The sequence below is a fragment of the Carica papaya genome, chromosome 1 (genome assembly GCF_054855325.1).
Source record: "Carica papaya isolate Zhongbai chromosome 1, ASM5485532v1, whole genome shotgun sequence".
Classification (NCBI taxonomy): domain Eukaryota; kingdom Viridiplantae; phylum Streptophyta; class Magnoliopsida; order Brassicales; family Caricaceae; genus Carica; species Carica papaya.
This window is the reverse complement of record NC_142309.1, coordinates 21,775,160-21,795,126: the sequence shown is the minus strand read 5'-3', so window position 1 is coordinate 21,795,126 and position 19,967 is coordinate 21,775,160. Positions and strand designations below refer to the sequence as shown.

The window sequence follows — 19,967 nt, the reverse complement described above, 5'->3', positions numbered from 1 at the left end:
ATTGTAAACAAATTATAAAATTAAAATTTCACATAAAAGATAAATTTTAAACTTCAATAAAGTCAATTTTTAAATAGTAATCCATCATTTGATCAAAATAAAAAGTTACGCCTTTTTTTCTTCTTCTTCTTTTTTTTTTACCTACATATTTAAAAGATACATGTTTAAAAATAAAATTTAGACTAAATAAAATACAAATTAATATATAACATTTACAATTTCCAATTTTATTGTCTCCATTCATTTGTTCTCCAAGCACCAGCCGTTTGGGAAAATTCAATCCGCGTGTCATAACGAAAATCCGCTCACACCAAACTATCCCTCTCGTCAGCCCACCTCCTCCTTGTTGCCTCCCTCGTCTTCCCCTCGACAGGACAATCATCAATTGCGAATTCCTTTTTAATTTTCTGCTTTTTGTGTAATTGTCAATCAAAAAATTCTCACCAACTTATCCGACGTTTAACTCCTCAGATCTAATCTAGCTAATTAATCAAAACCCAAAAACCCTCCCACTAAGTCAAGAAAAAATGTCAAGCGGAAGCGACGACGAGGACGAGCTCCTTCAGATGGCATTGATGGAGCAATCGCAGAGAGATGTCAGCTACCAGAAACCCCCTTCCTCCAATTCCCGCAAGCCGGTCGCGAACTTCGTGCAACCGCCGTCGCAAACCAGGCCGCAGAAGCCGGCGGGCAGTTCTGTTTCCAACGCCGTGGCGCACAAAAAGGCTGCGGCAAGGAAGATGTCTATGGATGATGATGATGAGTCGGAGTTGGAGATACTTAGCATTTCGAGTGGGGACGATGATGTGGGAAGGGATCGCGGAGGAGGAGGAGGGAGAGGAAAGGGTGGAGGGGGAGCCAGGGGACTGAAAGAAGAAGAGAGCGCGTGGGACGGAGAGGAACCTGATTGCTGGAAGCGGGTCGATGAAGCTGAGGTATGCATTGCGTGCCAATTCTTGTTACCGTGTTGGTAGTTGTATGTTTGTAGTGATTTGATTGTGTTTAAATTGATGAAATTGTAACTGTCCGATTTAGGCGACAATTCAGAGTTAGTGTTAATCTGAGATTAACAATGAAACTTTCATGGGACTCTTATTAAGCTTTCACTATCTAAGTGATAATTCAACTGTTTATGGATGTTATCAAGCAAAAGGTACACATTGAAGTATGATGTGCTGAATTGAATAGAATGAAAATTCGCCAGCACCTACTGGACATTGGGGCATGAAAGGAGATGAATGTTTCAATCACTTGCTTAATTCTGTCTTTATTCTTAATCTTCTTCCATTTCAGTTCTTGGAATTGGAGCTTATGTTTTACACAGATTTAAGCTGGTTCTTGTCTGACAGCTCGCTCGTAGAGTTCGTGAAATGCGAGAGACAAGAACAGCACCGGTGGCTCAAAAGTTTGAGCGGAAGGTTTCAGCAACAGGTGTAAGACCGGGGCTTAATAGTTTGCAATCTTTTCCACGTGGCATGGAATGCATTGATCCATTGGGATTAGGGTAAAACTCTTGATTTTGATACTACTTTTCTTGGATCCCATCCCAAACTCATAGTTTCTGTTCTCTTCTTGTGGAGATGGCATATGGTTCTGCATCTACTAAATAACTTTGCATTTTGCTAACAGCATAATAGATAACAAGTCACTGAGGTTGATCACAGAGGCATCAGAAAGTTCTCCATCAAAAACTGATAGAGATTATCTGGATAGTAACCTTCGTGGTATTTCTCGTCACTTATTTCATTCTTTACAGTTTTTCAAGAATATTATTTTCTCTGATATAGGCAGTGATTGTGGTATGGTGGTTTTGTATAAAGGTAGCTTCTGATTTTTGGTGCCATGTATATTTTTGTGGTCATACAAATGATTAAGTTCCCCTGAATGTTTGCAGAGAAGTTGATGTATTTCTCCGAGAAGTTTGATGCTAAGCTGTTTCTAGCTCGGATTCACCAAGATACAAGTGCAGCAGATTTAGAGGCTGGGGCTGTTGCACTAAAAACTGATCTTAAAGGACGAACTCAGCAGAGAAAACAATTGGTTAAAGACAATTTTGATTGTTTTGTGTCTTGTAAAACAACCATTGATGGTATTAAGTAGATCATCTTGCCCTGGTCCTGATGGTGTTTTTTGTGTGTGTATATGTGTTTCTTTAAATTGGTTTTCATACTGTGAATATTATATAGATATTGAGTCAAAATTGAAGCGGATTGAAGAAGACCCTGAAGGTTCTGGGACTTCTCACTTGTACAATTGCATGAAAGGTGTAAGCTCACTGGCCAATCGTGCTTTTGAGCCTCTGTTTGAGAGACAGGTTGGTAAGATATGAAGTTTGGTTTACTTGGAGGTTCATGATTTGTGCAATGTTGCTCAGTATAATTTTGTTTGTTTCTTCCATATATTGTAGGCACAAGCCGAGAAGATCAGATCTGTCCAAGGAATGCTTCAGAGATTTCGAACATTGTTCAATTTACCCAGTACCATTCGTGGCAGTATTAGTAAGGGTGAATATGACTTGGCTGTTAGGGAATACAAGAAGGCAAAATCAATTGCTTTGCCCTCTCATGTATGCAAGTTTCTTGTTCCCTTAATCTCCTTCTGCAGATTCTGATATTATCCATCATAACTTTTAAATCTTAACTGATGTTTTAGTTGAAAATATTTATATTAAAATTAAGAGTTCACCTTTTGGTGAAATTTTTATTAAAATAGGTTGGAATGTGAATAGAAAATCAACTCTATGATGCTACTTCTTGTTGAGTGTTTTGAACATTAACAACCAATCGTATTAGGGATGATATAGCAACAGAAGAACAAACTTTCTGAGGTTTTTTGGAGTTGATTTGGGAAAAAGGTCAGGATGCTGCTTTTGTTGTTAAGAAAGACTAGGCCATAAATATGTTATCATAGTCACAGTTTTCTTCTTTTTTAAGATGACCACTGCTGTGGAGTTTGCTATGGTTTTCTAAAGTGGAAATATGTTAGTTGGGATGAAAATCGATTAACTTTCTGTTGGGACACTGAAAGAGTATGTGATTAAATGAGATGAAAATCGAATAACTAGGGTAGCTATTACTTCTTTCCACGGCCTTTGGAGGGTAGTATTCTTGTCTGAAGTTCTGAAAGTTTTACCCACCTTGATGTGGAAACTGGGGGAGTTATTTTATTTTTGGGAGAAAAAAAACGTGTTATTGGAAAGACATGAAGAAGTTCCTTGTAAGGTTTTTGGACTGAAGCTAAAATATCGCTCTTTCCTTTGTTCAGCATCTTTGGAGAGAGATATGTCTTCATATTTCTCCTGTTATCCCTCTGTCTACTAGGCTTTTTTTCTTCCTTGTGCCAAATTGACTGGCAAGAATTTTTTATTGTCTGATAAAGGTCAGAATAATGACACATTATCGATGCTGGATGTCTGCACTCTAAGACAATGGTCTCTTTCCAATAGGAGGAAGATGTCAAATCAAAAACTTCTGCTTCTAGATAAATCATTGTATTATTGTTTTCTTCTTTCAAGATAAACATGGGTTTATGCTTGTGCTTCAAGGTTGCTTTCCTTTTTGCTAGCATCTGCATACAAAAGCAAAGGACTAGTTCTCCTTCTTCTTTCTTCCATCTCTAATTGAAGAGAATGTCTGACTAAATTATTATCTGAACTCTTTTCACAAGACTTGTCTGAGTGTTGATATGCTTAGAATAGTGTCTGCAGAATATATGCTTCATTTTCTTGTAAACACTTTTGCTGCCTACATGAATATATTTACAATTACAAGTCCCTTTCAGGTGAATATACTTAAACGAGTCCTTGAAGAGGTTGAGAAGGTGATGCATGAGTTCAAAGGTACACTTTACAAGTCGATGGAAGATCCAAAAATAGACCTGACAAATGTAAGCTGTTAACTGCCTTTTCAATGACTATGACAATTTACTTGGTCCTGAACAGATTGAAAAGATAAGAAAGACCTATAGCCTTTCTTGTCCTCAGTAGTAGTTTGAATAGCAATCCAGTTGTTTGTATTCACACTCTCACTTTCCTCTATCTAGTGTGTAATAGAAAGAGACATGACGAGTACGGGTAAAGAGACACGACGACTTTCCTGCAATTGTTTGTGTTCTCACTCTCACTTTCCTCTATCTATAGCCTTTAGAATTATTATATTCCAAAAGGACAAATCTGTTATTTACTAGTGCATTGTGTACCAATTTGTATTTGATTCTTACTAAATTAAAAATGGGAGAAACATTGAAGCTTTGAATTGGCCGAGGGGTGTACAGGCATTAAAGTAATAAATGTCTTGAACTTATAATCATCTTTTTTTGTTCAATACTGTTTTGAGGTTTCTTTTTCAGATACTGAAGAGGTGTTATGGTTTATGCAGCTTGAGAACACTGTGAGGTTGTTGTTGGAGTTGGAACCTGAGTCTGATCCTGTATGGCATTACTTGAATGTTCAGGTTGGTGGACTAATCACACTGATTTTTTTTCTTTTGGGCTAATACATTAAAGCCATTACTTTAATGTATTTGCTGCTTAATTGCGTATAGCACTCGTGTGTTCTGTATTCTGATTCGAGCTTAGTGCAGAGAGAATTCATACTCCTTTTGTTTAATTTATCCCAACAATTGAAAGGTAGATTGAAGTAATGGATTTTTCTTTGAAAGAGAGGAAATGGCTCCCTTTTTGTTCTTTAGAAGCATGAATTCTGTCTGAAGTGTTAGCACCTTGAGAGTAAAACTGGTCATTTCTTGCTGCATTCCATGAAAAGAGAAATTCACATCCCAGGTGTTGGGATTAAGTGCAATGTATATCACGAAAGTAAGTGGCCAGGAGTTTCACTCCACTTTCTTGTTCAAGCTCCAAGGAAATGATATATTATAAGTGCTGGAATCTTTCAAAAGAGCTTTTAAGAAAGATTGGACATTGAAAACACCTCCAGCTTCAAGAATTCACCCAATTCTATCTTCCACCTCCATATTCACCCTCTAAATAAAATATTCAAAGAAGAAAGTAAGTTCTAACCGTCTGTTTCCAATCATTTATGTTTTGGATGAGAAGGATATCCCAGAACACCTTTCAATTTGGGGTGAAAAATATGAACCTTGCTTGAAGTTCTTTATTTCTATAATCAATATCTTTACCATCCGATAACTCTGCCTCTGAACTGGCAGGCTTCTGTTCTTGGAAAAGAGAGAAATTCCTCTTTAGTTAGTGGTTAAAATTACTATGTAATTGGACGGTCAGCTTGTTGATTTTCCAGGCTTGTCTTTTGGCAGAATCACAGAATTCGAGGCTTGCTTGAGAAGTGCACTTTAGATCACGAAGCAAGGATGGAAAGTTTGCACTATGAGATGCGTGAAAGAGCTTTATCTGATGCAAAGTGGCACCAGATTCAACAAAGTTTAGCTCCATCTGTGAGTGTACCTGTTAAGAATTGTGATAAGATGATAAGAGAAAGAACTGAGATTTGGTGCCCGTTAATGATGTATTAATTGTATTATTTTTTCCTTTGCTGTCAGTCAGATGTTGACTACTCTCTTGGGAATGACCAATTGCTAGTTGATTCACAACCTCTGGCCTTGACTGGGGAAGAAGTTGATGCTCTAAGAGGAAGGTATATCAGAAGGTTAACTGCTGTGCTTATCCATCACATACCGGCATTCTGGAAAGTAGCACTTTCTGTTTTCAGCGGAAAATTTGCAAAGGTATTCTAAAGATCTTATTTTGTCGTAAGCTTACTTAAACATAGTGGTATAAATTATGTCCTATCTACCATAATCTTTGATGAATCTGGCCGCACATTTAATCTTCTATCATATTATTTTTTAATATGTACATGCATTTTTATAGCACTTGAAATGCAGTTTCTCAAGAAAAAATGTTACTGCCTACAGCAAAGAATTTACTGGTTTGCTTATTGGGCCATTAGCAGTATAAAAAATTATCTTATTTGAATATTAGTATCATGAAAATTATCCTTATCGTTTATATGGATTTGTTCAGGCTGTTTAAAAAGTTTGCTCTTAATGTTAAACTAAGATTAAGCAAGCAGTTTGTTTACAGCTTTGGTCCACGCTGGTCCCAAATCACTTTTTGATGGAGAGCTTGTTGACCTCATAGGATTTTGTTATCTTTGTAAAATTTTGCATCCTTTGGAGCTGAATTTCCTTGGGGCCTTCTGAACAGAACAGCCTCCTTTACAGTCTCAGAAAATAAAAACTGAAATAAACATAAGTGAGACTGTAGCAATGTCCACTTGGACAAACTTGTCTTTCTCATTGCAACTTTTTTACTTATATGGTCTTCTATTTACCTTTTATTTTCCTGTTGGAATGTTTGCTTGCTTAAGCTAACTGAATATAAAGTGTACATTTATACTTGCACTGTTGTAACTTTGTACCTGGACATCGTTAAACTTGCTTTCAAATGGTGGAACAAAAACATATTATTGCTTAGTTTTTGAGTTCTGATTATTTCTCCTCTAAGATGTATGTTTTCTTTATGAAAAATGAGAATGAATACTGCCTTTCTTTACTTCATTTCTTGTCCCTCAGTCTTCCCAAGTTTCTGACGCCTCAACAATTAAAAATGAAGAAAAGGTTGGAGAGGGGAGATATTCAAGTCATTCTTTGGATGAAGTTGCTGGAATGATATGCAATACTATATCTGTATATGAACAAAAGGTGAACAGATACTTATGCATCTCATTGTGTCAAATTGAAATTTATGTCTGGGGTGATTTATTCTCTTTGAAGGATAGAAGTGACAGTGAAAAAAGATGCTTCAGCATTTGTATTTGATGTAATTGCAGATTTTGAGAATGAAATTTAAAAAAAAAATGTTTGCACTAGGTTTTAATGTAAGATCTAAATTTTATGTTCACTTTTACCACAGATGCAACCAGACTGAATTTGGTTAATAATCATAATTGTTTTCTCATAGTTGTACTAGTTATAGGTTGCATGTTGTCTCTGTTCTCTTTTTTATTTCCATTTCAAGTTTTGGTCGCGTAAACTTGTGTCTGGTAGATTAAGTCTAGCTTTGTTGATCGCGAGGAACATAGGCTTCATTCATCATAAGCTTTATGGAATCATGTCAAAATGGTAGCAGTATTAAATAAAGCAGTTAAAGTCTGGATATCTGGGAAGAAGTTTTGTAATTTTTTTGTAGGTCATGATGTATTTGTTTTCTACAAAGGCATGTCTCAGTTGTTCTATATCCATCATTTCTAGCATTTCACTTTATGATTCTATGAAGTCCAAGTTTGTTTTATTTCTAACTTTTCATTTTGTTCCATTCCTTTACTGCTTTATACTGTGAATCTTGCATGTCTAGTGTAAATACAATAATAAATAGAACTAGCCAATTGATCTTCAGAATTTATCTGATTTCTCTTATTCTGTTAATCCCAGTACACTTTGCGAATCTCTTTTCTGATCATTGCAACTATTCCATTGTTGAAAGATAATCCTGTTGCTGCTATATTTGAATATTCACTAGTGTTTGTAGCATTGTAGTATTTCATTAGTACCACAGTATTTCAGTATTCACTTGTCATACGGCTTGTACGTTGTCTATTAAGCTTTTTACTGTTATCGTAGGTTCATAGCACATTTCGTGATCTTGATGAGTCAAATATTCTACGCTCATACATGAGCGATGCCATAAAGGAAATATCAAAAGCATGCCAAGCATTTGAATCGAAAGAGTCAGCTCCTCCTATTGCTGGTATTTGAGCTTGTCTGATGCCACTATTTCTTTAACTTATCAAGACATTACTTGTTTAAACTTATTTCTTTGACAGTCATGGCCCTAAGAGCCCTTCATGCTGGAATCACTAAAATCTATATCCTAAGGCTTTGCTCTTGGATGCGGGCATCAACAGATAGTATCTCAAAAGAGGAAACATGGGTCCCTGTATCCATTCTTGAAAGGAATAAGTCTCCTTATGCAATCTCTTACTTGCCATTGGCATTTCGCTCGGTTATGACCTCAGCAATGGATCAGATCTACTTGTAAGTATATAGGGCTTATTGCCAAGATTCTTTTAGGGATATTGGACGAAATGTGCTTAAAGCATTTAGGTGTTGATTGTTGCTAAGATTTTAGGGATATTGAAATAAATGTGTTAGAAGCATTCAGGTCTTGATTTTTAAGAGAAGCAGTTACTGGATTTTTAAATAAAGATGCATTTTGTAAAAAAAAGATACTTGTCATCTGGATAAATAATATATTGGGGTTCACTTTTTATTTTAAAAAAAGATAAATAATATATTAGGGTAAATAGGTAACTGGCATTTTTAATAGAACTTAAGCCAATATAAGAAGTATCAGCGGGAGGTGCTTTTCTTTTTAGTCACCTGTAAACGCTTAACAAATATCTCATTAATGTGCCAAATGGAGAAAATTAAGTAAGGTGCTTATAAGCTTTAAGCAGAGCCCTAGACATGCTCTAAGAGCAGTTGTTTTTTATCCTTTATTTAAAAAAAGTGAAAGGTAAATTATTACAAAGATTTTTAAAAAATAATAAGACAATTTACAGTGAAAATAATCATATTAACTGTAATCTTTGTTAGGGACAATCAAGCCATTAAGATATGGAGTTGGATCGTTTCTTAAGAGAGTTGGTTGATATTTTTATGTGTTGAAGTAACTGTATGTACATATTGAACTTTTTTTTCCTTGTAAAATAGCTTCTTGAGAGATGAAATGTTTCTCATACATCAAATTTTTATAATTATCCGTGACAATAATGAGACAAAATGAAAAAAAAAAAGTAAGTGGTTGCTCATATAATTGGTAGGTGGTGGAAAAGTGTTCCCTTGACCACTAACTCACTTCATCATGTGGCACTTCATTAAAACTGAACTTGTCCTGTGGAACAGAACGCAAAACTTTTTTTAATGTTAAAATTGGGAAGACAGGTTTGTCTGGTATGCCAGGTACCCGAACCAGACCCTTGTTAATGTGAACATATTGTCAGATGCTTGTTATTTCCTGTTACCAAAGAAACCATATCTTTACTTTATAAAGGAAATTCTCTTGGTTTCTCTATATGCATATAGCCATGTCTGCACTATTTCCCTATTTTAGTTGATTTTTTTCGAAATGCCGGTTTTATGCATTATGTGTTAACTTGGGGGATATATTTGCAATGCTTTTTTTCTCCTATATTTGTGTCTCATTTATATGATTTTCCAGGATGATTCAGTCCTTGAAGGGCGAAACTACAAAGTCAGAAGATATGTTTGTACAGCTTCAAGAAATTCAAGTCTCTGTTAGGCTTGCATTTTTAAACTGTTTTCTGGATTTTGCAGGTATCATTGATGTGGTTTTGTGTTTTAAAGTGCTTTTGGTACCTGCGCAGAAATTTATTATGCATATATTCTTTCTCCATGAATCAGCTCATTTGGAGCACATTGCGACCGAGCTTGCACCCAACAAGTCAAGCAATGAAAGTACACATTTACAAAATGGATATTCTTACGAAGGAGAGGAGGCATCATCAGTTGATCTCCCAGGAAGTGTTGTTAATCCCCACCAAAGGCTGTTGATAGTCTTAAGTAATATAGGGTACTGCAAAGACGAGCTTTCTTCCGAGTTGTACAACAAGTACAGTCATATCTGGTTGCAGTCTAGGTATGACGGAATTAACTACTAGTTTCCTTATGAGGGAGGTTTAGTATAACTCTTTTTCCTGGTATAATAATTTACAAGATGGAAGACCTTAAACATACCTTATATCCACAATCACAATTTACGTAAGAATGGCCCAGGTGCTCAGCGTAGTTTTTGATCTGTCAAGCTCAAACTGGCCCAGGTTACTCAGTAGCAATTCTATTACGATTGCTTCATTTTAAAATGAGATGTCTATCTAAGTTTATAGTCCATCTACAAATCTGTATATATTTTCAATGAGGGCCTTTTCATCAACGGTCATCTTCTGGTCTCCCTACAGGAGAGGCTCAGATTTCACTCCTATGCAAGTTGTTTTTTTTTTTTCTTTTTGACTTTTACCTAAAGAAGTCCTATCTTTTCTTCGCTGGACAGGGAAAAGGATGAGGATGAGAGTGACATCCAAGATCTAGTTATGTCTTTCTCTGGCCTTGAAGAGAAAGTCCTTGAGCAGTATACTTTTGCTAAGGTATGGCTAAAGTTTTAAATTTTTTTCATAAGTTTAAGTCAGAAAGCTGCTTTTGCACATAACCATACTGGAAAAATGTACAACCAGAATTTCAGGATGAAAGTTTCTCTTAACTATCTTACTGTGTTTATTGGCTATCACTATGTCAAGCATGTGTTACTATCCAATAAACAATGAACAGCGTCTAAACATAATTGTGTTTCAGGTTGAGGTTGCCTGTCTGGTAGTAAATAACTAGAATTTGTTATTTGTTTATCCTGCCAAAATTAATGGCAATGCCCTTGTTGCTTCAGTGACCTGTACTGTTTTTGTTTGATTGCCCTTATTAGGCTGGAGGATGGCTCGTATGGATCTTCCGTAAGCACCATACAGGCGCACATACCAACAAATAATCTGTATTGTTGTTAATCCTGGAAGAAAATTCAATTTAGAAAGTAAATGATATCTGAATCACCTTAAGGTGGAAGCAGAGTGCATTTACTGCCAAAGCTTAAATTGTTACTTGACCTAAAAACGTTAATTCACGGGACCCAGAAGCAATAATTGTGAGCTATATCAAATTTTCAGATCAGTTGTCTTACTCAATAATGCGAGGAACCTTCAGTCATTTTAACATTCAAAAGAGAATGAGGGTTCTGATTTTGTTGCTCTTCTCTGTTGTTTTAATTAAATTCTAAAGAACTTAGTAGAGTGTTGACATTTCATGAGGTCTTATATCTGTTCCTTATATGCCAGACGAATCCATCAGTCATGACTGTCTTATTTTTTTCTTAAAAAAATCAAGTATAAAGTATAGTATTAATAATGGCACTAAAGGGTGTCAACTCATTTACGCAAAATTTACATATCAATCAAAGTATCAATAAGGTCTCTTTAGTTCCTCCACCGAGTGAGGAGAATGACCCATTAACAAAAAACCAATGGTCTGGATGACTCTGTCTTCTTGTTCAACCAACTTATTTGAAAATACAGTGAAAAATTATTGAAGTGCATTTTATTGGACTGTGATATTTATTTAGAATGCTGAACTCTGAGATTTGATATTTCAAAATTTTATGTGATACTACATGTATTTTCCTGAATTTTCTGGCCGCATGATTAGACATTTTCAGTTGGCAGTTATTTGGCAGTTTTCTTGGAACACAATTATATAGCATTTGAGCTAATCTAAAGCGTAGGTTTTTGAAGTATGGTTTGGTACTTCCACTTTTCAGTGAGAACCCAAACTGTTTTTAAACCTGAAAGTGGAAAAAAAAGCTATATAACATAAAATGAAGAAACAAACACATCTAGATCTTATCTTCCTGAACTTAGTCATCTCAGCATAAAATTATTAATAAAATGGCTGGGTTGGATGCTACTTACATGCCACAATAAAATGCAATATTGCTCCAGTCTGTCTGCCAATATTTACTCTATGCTTCCTAGACCATATGCTGCTTCTATTGCAACATATGAAAATTCAAGAATAGTAGAAGGGGCTAACCTCTTTCTTGCTTAGCAGTATTTCTTGTTAGCATGTCCAATTTTCAGCTTTCACTTACTAAGTTATCATTTTCTTTTGCAGGCAAATTTAATCAGAACAGCTGCCATGAATTATTTATTAGATTCTGGTGTTCAATGGGGCTCAGCACCTACAGTCAAAGTGAGGAACTACTGAACTTCGTTTGGGTTATGGTTTTCTTCATATATGGAGTATTCATCAACTGATGGGTGAGTGATCCTATTTTCAGGGAGTTCGCGATGCTGCTGTTGAGTTATTGCATACTCTAGTGGCTGTGCATGCAGAGGTACGCACTGTGTAGCTAGTGGGGCAGGTGTTCTATATATACTTAGGTCTTATTGGTTTTGTTCCTTTGTTGTTTGCTCGCCTCATCTTATTCATATTTTTCTGCTGCAAAAGACATCCTCTGTTGTTTTTGTCTTATTACTCATGAATATGCTTGTTCAGTTTCTCATAATGATATTTCCATTTTGATTGAAAAAAATTCATTTTGCAATATTGGCACTATATACTTTATTGCAGGTCTTTGCTGGTGCTAAGCCCCTCTTGGACAAGACACTTGGCATTCTGGTTGAAGGTCTTGTTGATACTTTCCTCAGCCTCTTCCATGAAAATAAAGAAAAAGATCTTAGATCACTTGATCAAAATGGTTTCTGCCAATTGATGCTTGAGGTAACTTTTGTTCATTTACTTTCTTTTCACTGGAGAGATCTTGAATCAATTTGATAAAAAGACAGTTTTTGAGCAATTTGTATTTGTTTCGGAGAATGTAGGTTCCAAAAATGTACTTATGTTTCAGCTTTTGAACAAATTCTTAAGCTTTGGCTTCTCATCCAATATTCACAGATGATCAAAAGACAAATTAAAGGATTTCCCAAACAAACAGTGCAATGAAAAAAAAAGAGCTTTTCTTCTCTTAGTTTTCTGTTGGTTAATTTGATAAAGATGATTACTCCTGATGGCTAATTCCATTTAACTACTGCCTGCAGCTGGAATACTTTGAGGCTATACTGAATCCGTATTTTACCGCGGATGCAAGAGAATCTTTGAAGTCTTTGCAAGGGGTACTACTGGAGAAAGCTACTGAGAGCGCCAGTGAGGTTGTTGAGAATCCAGGGCATCACCGCCGGCAAACTCGAGGGAGTGAGGATACTGCTTCTGAAGACAAACAGCATGGGATGACTGTGTCTCCTGATGACTTAATTGTAAGATTCTTCATCTCACAGATACTCAAGTATGCTAAGTATAGATTGTAAAAGTTGATTCTATCGCATGCCTACTATGTGGGTAAAACCAGGCATCATTAGGGAGTTCTTTGGGGAACCTAAAGCTGAGAGTTCAATAAAATAAATCAGTTGTTGTGGTCAAAGCTTGTTTAGGAATTAATTATATTAAAGAAGGCAAAGGGGAATTTGAACCTGTTCTTGTTTGGTTGAAAATAGTAAAGGTAGGAGTCTAATAAAATGAGAGATATGTATTGCCGCTTAAAAAAAGCTTAGAATGTAGCAAAATTGGGTAATTACAGAACTATAACAGTTTGAAAAAAAAATGGAGCTATAACAAAAGGGTACAGGGGATTAATTATAAACTTCTTCCAACCCTCCAGTGTAAGGGATTGAATTATTAGGAATTTAGAGGGAGGGTTATAACTCAAGGAGTTCAATGAGCTCCTAACTTATCTTGGTTTACTTTTTACTTTATCAAAAACTATCGAATATGGTTGATGTTAACTCCTAATTATTCACTCCTTTCTGAATAGAAGGGGAAAAAACACTCCCAGGCAACCTGTAAAAGTATGGAAGTAGAAGAAATTAATTTGCACTGTGTATGCATAATCATAACTAAGATGTATTATGTTAGTATGTCCCAATGGTGGATGGTACGTGAAAAAGACTAATATTTCAATGATTCCTACAAAAGACCAACTGTTTCAAAAATACCGTTTTGTTTGGAATGCTAGTTTATCAAGCTTTCTTATTTTCTAATTGAGCTAGGTGGGAAAAGCAAAATTTTCACATATTTCAGGTTTTCTTTTGTATAAAATGTTTGTCCTGTTATAGCAGTAAAATTGGAGTTTTTTTTCCCTTCTTGTTCTGTGCTTCAGGCTCTTGCACAACAGTATACCTCTGACTTACTTGAAGCGGAACTCGAGAGGACCCGCATCAACACAGCATGCTTTGTGGAGTCACTTCCGTTGGAGTCAGCACCAGAATCAGCTAAAGCTGCATATGCTTCTTTCAGAGGACCAATGGATTCTCCCAGCAGAAACAACCGAAGTGCACAACCAGCTGGATCCCCAAGTTTTTCTCGGCAAAGGCGTAGATAGAATAGTCAGTTCCCGCATTTTCTTTTTTCACTTCATTTCTCCCTTGCTGTATGTCCAATTGTTGTATGGTAATTTTTTTCACAGCTTATGAAAGCAGTTCATGTTCTTTTTTTTTCTAAACGTCCTTCATGAGCTTGGATTTTTCTTTATGATCCGGCAGGTATTTTATTCTGTATAATTATTTATGGCCTAAAACTATGTAAATAAATTGCTTTTAGTGGTGATTGTCAATTGATTTTTCGTGGTGCTGCATATTTCAATTCAAACAGCCACGGGTGGAATGACTCCCGGACTATCAGCCTTAACCAGATTAGATTTTTCAAAACCCAGATAGACTGATTAAACATATTTAATGTTCCCTAAGTACCCTTTTGTTACCAAGTGTTAAAATCTAGAATACGGGCTTGGGAAATTTTTTATTTTTTTTCTAAGTAACTCGGTTCATAATAAAGTTATGGTGCAAGTGTAAAGGTTCGGAACTTAAAAGGTAATAAAGTTATAAATAAAATGTGGAAGCGAAATAATAAATTTTAAAATTTACATTTCTTATATAATAATTTAGAATGCTTAATAAGATTACGGAAACATTCCTTTTGAAAGGATAAACGAAAATTAAAGAAATAAACAAAAGATAAATAACTGAATATTTTAGAACGAGTTTCATTAACTTTTGAAGAGAGTCTGGGTGGTGAACTTATTCACAACTTTCTTATTAATCGAGATCTAAGTTTTAGTTCTCTTGATTTGAAATAGTTAATGAAATAGTAAGTTACACTAACTTAGTAAGAATATCGCACTATTCACCGATACAAAAACTGAAAATTGGTAAAAATTATAAAAACAACCAATGGAGCTCTTGATTTAAATAAATTCATTTATCATAAGGAAAATCATTTATTACGTATATTTACCGTTTGAGATTTTCAAAATCGACCTATAAAGACAATAATTCAAATAACATTCTACTCTCATTTTCAAGTAAGCAATAACAACCATTTTTCCTTTTTATTTGCCTATTGATATCCCTGAGGACTCATAAGGATGTCCCACTACGCGTGAACCAATATCTAACATTGTCAACTAACCGGCTGTCCCCATACCCCATCTGATAGGAGTGCAAAAAATATCATTTATTGATACCCCATCCAGTATGCAATAACGTTCACGGTAGAGTTCCATATGTACTCGGTCCGTGTACCATCAATCAGGATATTCAGTAATACTATCATTCATTAATTCACATGACTAAAAAATTTTATGTTTTTATTTTAATTTTCAATTTCACAAATCAACTATAAATTACGCAAGACAAGCAATACATATATTAAGGAAGCACAACTGAATCATTTAAATATTTCAGTATACTATCATGTATTTAAAGTTGTAAATTAAACAATCAGTTAAACAGGACAAATAAATAACTAACCGGTTTTGGCTCCATTGGTAACTTACAATTATTCTCAAAGTTTTTTAAATTATACAAAATACTATATTATCGATTATTAAATTTCAATTCCGTAATAGAGAAAATGGTGATGGATTCTTACTCGAAACACTGAACTTTCTACTGCACCTATTGGTTGTCTTAAGATTTTCTGAATTTTTCTACAGAGATTAAAACACGCTTCACCTACCTAAAAATATCTTAAAAAAATTCCAAATTGGCATTAAAAACTTTTTTCGATCAATTTCAGAATTTAGACACGGTGGCACTACCGTCTGCAACAGCAGTTTGCCTCGGCCTAGCCGTTTTCGGCCAATTTTGATCGATTTTGGCCCGTTTTATACCTATCTATGCAAGAAAAATATGTTATGGGGTCTCGGTTGGCCGAAAAAAGTAAAAAAAAAAACTACCGGTGGTGGAATTTTTCGGTGCAGTGGGTCCACTAGCTCACCTCACGGTTGGGCTTTTTTTTGTCAACCTAAAGAAAACAGAACGGTGAATATAATGGTGAAAAAATCGCACGAAACAGGAAACGAAAAAGGGCTCATCGGAGGCGGTTGTGCTGCTGTGAGCTTTACCGACAGTTTTCGGCTCACCCACCATTCTTTTTGCTCTAATTTGGTCATGGGGGTGCTTGGAATCAAATTTCGAGCAGATAGGAGAATTTTTACCTTTTTTGGCGATCGAAGGTGGCTCCGGCGTGGCGGCGGTCGGCTCCTTTCTCCAGCGACTAGTTCTCTTCTCCGGCGAGAGGCTGGCGGCTAGGGTTTGGGTTCGGTATGATACGAGATATTTATACCCATCTCGCATTAATTTGGGCCGTTCATTACGTTTGATCTCGACTGTTCAATCGCATTTGAAGAGAAAATAAATCTGGATCGTTCATCGCGATTTGATCTCGACTGTCCAATTGCATTTAAAGAGGGAATAAATCTGAACCGTTCATCGCGTTTGATTACGACTGTCCGATCGTACTTGAGAAGAGAACGAATCCGGACCGTCCACACGCACGAAAATACTTTCGGGCCGTTTGATCGCAGGGCACGTAGATCGCCAGCGTGGCTTCCCACGTGGCACTGAGTCAATGTGTCTTGCCACGAGGCGCACTCTGGTTTGTCGAGGCTGTTGACTTGGGCAGTCCTACGTGATGTAATTTTTTTTAATTGTGTTCTGACTCCCAATTTTCAATTTTTCTATCAAAAATACCCCGCGAACACAAATTTTCACTCTTTTTTTCCAAAGTTATTTTTAATTTAATCATCAACTTATTTTTTTAATAATTTCACATTAAATTGAAATTTGTTAATTTCAAAAATAAGTTTTTATATATATATATTTTTTTATGTTGAAATTAATTCTGGATAAAATTTTGGGCCTGGGTATTACAGCTCTCCCCCTCCTTTAAAAAAAATTTGGTCTCTCAAATTTATCTATCTCTCACTCAATTAAACAGTTTGGGATACTGGACTTTAAAGTCTGATTCTAGCTCTCGTGTGACATCTCTCTGTGTGTGATTCTGCCATAGGACTTTAACGAAGGAAATTTTTCAGTTGCGGAGTACTATGCTCTTTCAGTTCACAATGCCTACCGGTACCTCCTCATAGGACAAATCTTCCTAGAGTGAAAGGGGCTCGTGGACCAAGATGTGAGAGGGGTCCATGTCGGATACTACTGTCACTAGCACTCCATGTAACGTGACTATCTTCCGGATATACATTTTTGCTAGTTTGTCTAAGGGGTCAGTCATCTTGATAGCAAAGAAGTGAGAAGACTTGGTGAGCCAGTCAACAATTACCCAAATAGTATCATGTTCCGAGCGTGCCCTAGGCAATCATATCACGAAATTCATTGTAATGTGTTCCCACTTATACTCCGAAATTGGTAATGGCTGAAGTAGTTCGCCTAGGCATTGATGCTCTGCCTTGACCTGCTGACACACTAGTCACTTGGAAACAAAATCGATCACCTCTCTTTTCATCCCGTTCCACCAAAATCGGGGTCACATACTTTGATACATCTTAGTACTTCTGGGATGTATGACAACCTTTGAGCTATGAGCCTCTGTCATGATATCCATTTTTAACTCATTGTCATATGGAACACACATCCTATCCTGAAGTCTGAGCAACCCATCGACAGAGACTCGAAATTCTGAATTTACTTTATGTTATGCATCTTTCTTGAGGGCTGCTAGGGTGGAATCGGCGGATTTGATTTTCTTTATTGCTTGGATCAAATTAGGTTGAACAGTCAGGTGGGCCAAGTATGTAACTTTCTTCAAGTCCTGAAGTCATACTTGTTGTGCGACCCCTATTACCCTACATTCTGAAACCATTAAGTGAGCTAACATACCTGCACTCTTTCTGCTGAGTACGTCAGCTACCATGTTGCCCTTACTTGGGTAATACAAAATGTTGCAATCGTAGTCCTTGAGGAGCTCTATCCATCGTCTCTAACTCATGTTGAGATTCTTTTGAGTAAGTATATATTTCAAGCTCTTATGGTCGTATAGATATAAAAAGTCTCCCCATACAAGTAATGGTGTCAAGTCTTCAAAGCGTGAATAATTGCGACAAGTTCTAAGTCGTGGGTGGGGTAGTTTTTCTCACAACTCTTCAACTGCCTGGACGCATAGCCTATGACCTTCTCATGCTGCATCAGAACACAGCTCAGCCCCAAGTAGGAGGCATCACTATAAATTGTGTATCTATCTGTCCCACTCGACAAGGCCAACACAGATGCAGTAGTCAACTACTTCTTTAGTTCTGAAAAGCTCCTTTCACAGTTCTCGCTCCACTCAAACTTGACATTCTTCTTAGTGAGCCAGGTCAAATGACCAGCTAGGCTAGAAACTCCTTCCACAAATCTGAAGTAATAACCTGTCATCCCCAGAAAGCTACAAATTTCCTTGACCGATGTCAATTTCTCCCAACCGAGCACTGTCTCAACTTTTTTAGGGTTCACTGACACTTCATCCTTTAATATGATGTGCCCTATGAAGGTAGTCTGCTTGAGTCAGAACCCTCACTCAACTTTGCATACAACTTCTTTTCTCTGAGAACCTGCAAAATCTGAGTCAGATGATGAACGTGTTTTTCTCTGTTTTTTGAATAGAACAGGATATCATCGATAAATACAATGACGAATTGATCCAGGAATTATCTGAAAATCCTATTCGTCAAATTCATAAAGATGGTTGGTGCATTGATTAGTCCAAATGACATGACCAATAATTCATAAAGTCTGTACCTAGTTCAGAAAGCTGTTTTTGGGAATGTCTTCTGCTTTGATCTTTACCTGATGGTAACCTAAACACAGGTCTATTTTGGAGAAGATCTGGGCACCCTGCAACTGATCAAAATACCCTCGATCATGGAGAGAGGGTACTTGTTCTTGATCATGACCATGTTCAGTCCTCTGTAGTCAATACATAACCTTAACGTCTCATCCTATTTCCTTAAAATGTGACTATAGCACTCCAAGGGATACACTATGTCGGATGAATCTACTATCCTGCAATTCATTGATTTGTTTCCTCAGCTCTTCCATCTAAACACGACTTATGCGGTAAGGGGCAACCGAGATAGGCTGGGTGCCTGGCTGAAGATCTATAGTGAATTTAACTTATTTGTCGACTAGCAGTCCGGGTATATCAGGAAATATATCCGAAAAGTTTCGGACTACCAGAATCTCTCGAATGCAAATTTCTTTCTTAAGTTTACCAAGTTAAAGAAAACAGCTGAGTTAAAACACTTGGTAATAGAAAAATTATCGTAAGGGAATAATGTTTCAAGAATTTTATTAATTTGTAAATGACTCTTCGTTAGGAGGGTTAGATACAAGTCTTTTATGAAAATAATCTATGGTGGCTGATATGCCACTAGTTAATTCATTCCTAGGATTACATCAAAGTTCCCTGTGTTAATCTCTATTAGATCCACACTCAATTTTCTATATGCTATATTTGATACAAACTCTGTATATAACCTCCCATAGTAGTATTTTACTCTCAAGAGTAGACACAAACAATACAGAATCAGGTTTTTCAGGTAGTATATTCAAGTTTGGTGTAAAAGCATATAAGACAAATGAATGTGAGGCACCAGTATCAATCAAAACATGTGCAAGATAATTACATATAATGTACGTACCCTGTATCACGTCTGGATTGGCTTCTACATCTTGCCGAGTGAGGTTGTAAGTTCTGTCTTGCATAGGAGGTCTGGTCTGGTTCTAATTCCTTGGGCACTCTCTCGCGTAATGCTGGACACTCCCACATATACGCCAAGTATTGTTGAGGCAATAGCAGGGTCGGTCCCCATGATCCTTGCCACAGTACTGCCAAGTCCTGTCACGTCCTGTTACTAGAATCTAAGGAGGAGTCTGAGTCACTGGCCTAAGTCTCTTGTTCTGCTGAACAGATGCAGTGGGTGCTGGTCTGGGTGTGAAACTGGGGTCCTGAGCTTCCCTTTTGCTAGAGGAAAAATGCGAAGGTTCTTCTCCACTAGTTGTGCCTTGGCCAAAACAGTTGAATAAGTACTGAGCTCGAACACAT

General features: G+C 36.6%; 1 protein-coding gene across 1 annotated transcript; it reads left to right on the top strand.

Annotated features, from left to right (window-relative positions):
* Nucleotides 1-236: 236 nt before the first annotated feature.
* Nucleotides 237-14,208, top strand: SEC5A (exocyst complex component sec5). Its single transcript, XM_022047924.2, has 21 exons — nucleotides 237-935; nucleotides 1,350-1,504; nucleotides 1,630-1,724; nucleotides 1,895-2,089; nucleotides 2,187-2,314; nucleotides 2,408-2,566; nucleotides 3,781-3,885; nucleotides 4,377-4,451; nucleotides 5,271-5,408; nucleotides 5,514-5,699; nucleotides 6,549-6,677; nucleotides 7,596-7,722; nucleotides 7,799-8,009; nucleotides 9,196-9,311; nucleotides 9,399-9,633; nucleotides 10,045-10,138; nucleotides 11,706-11,783; nucleotides 11,872-11,928; nucleotides 12,165-12,314; nucleotides 12,632-12,847; nucleotides 13,747-14,208. Exons 1-21 carry the CDS (start codon nucleotides 528-530, stop codon nucleotides 13,966-13,968), a joined length of 3,279 nt encoding a protein of 1,092 aa, XP_021903616.1. The 5' UTR covers nucleotides 237-527; the 3' UTR covers nucleotides 13,969-14,208.
* Nucleotides 14,209-19,967: the final 5,759 nt, after the last annotated feature.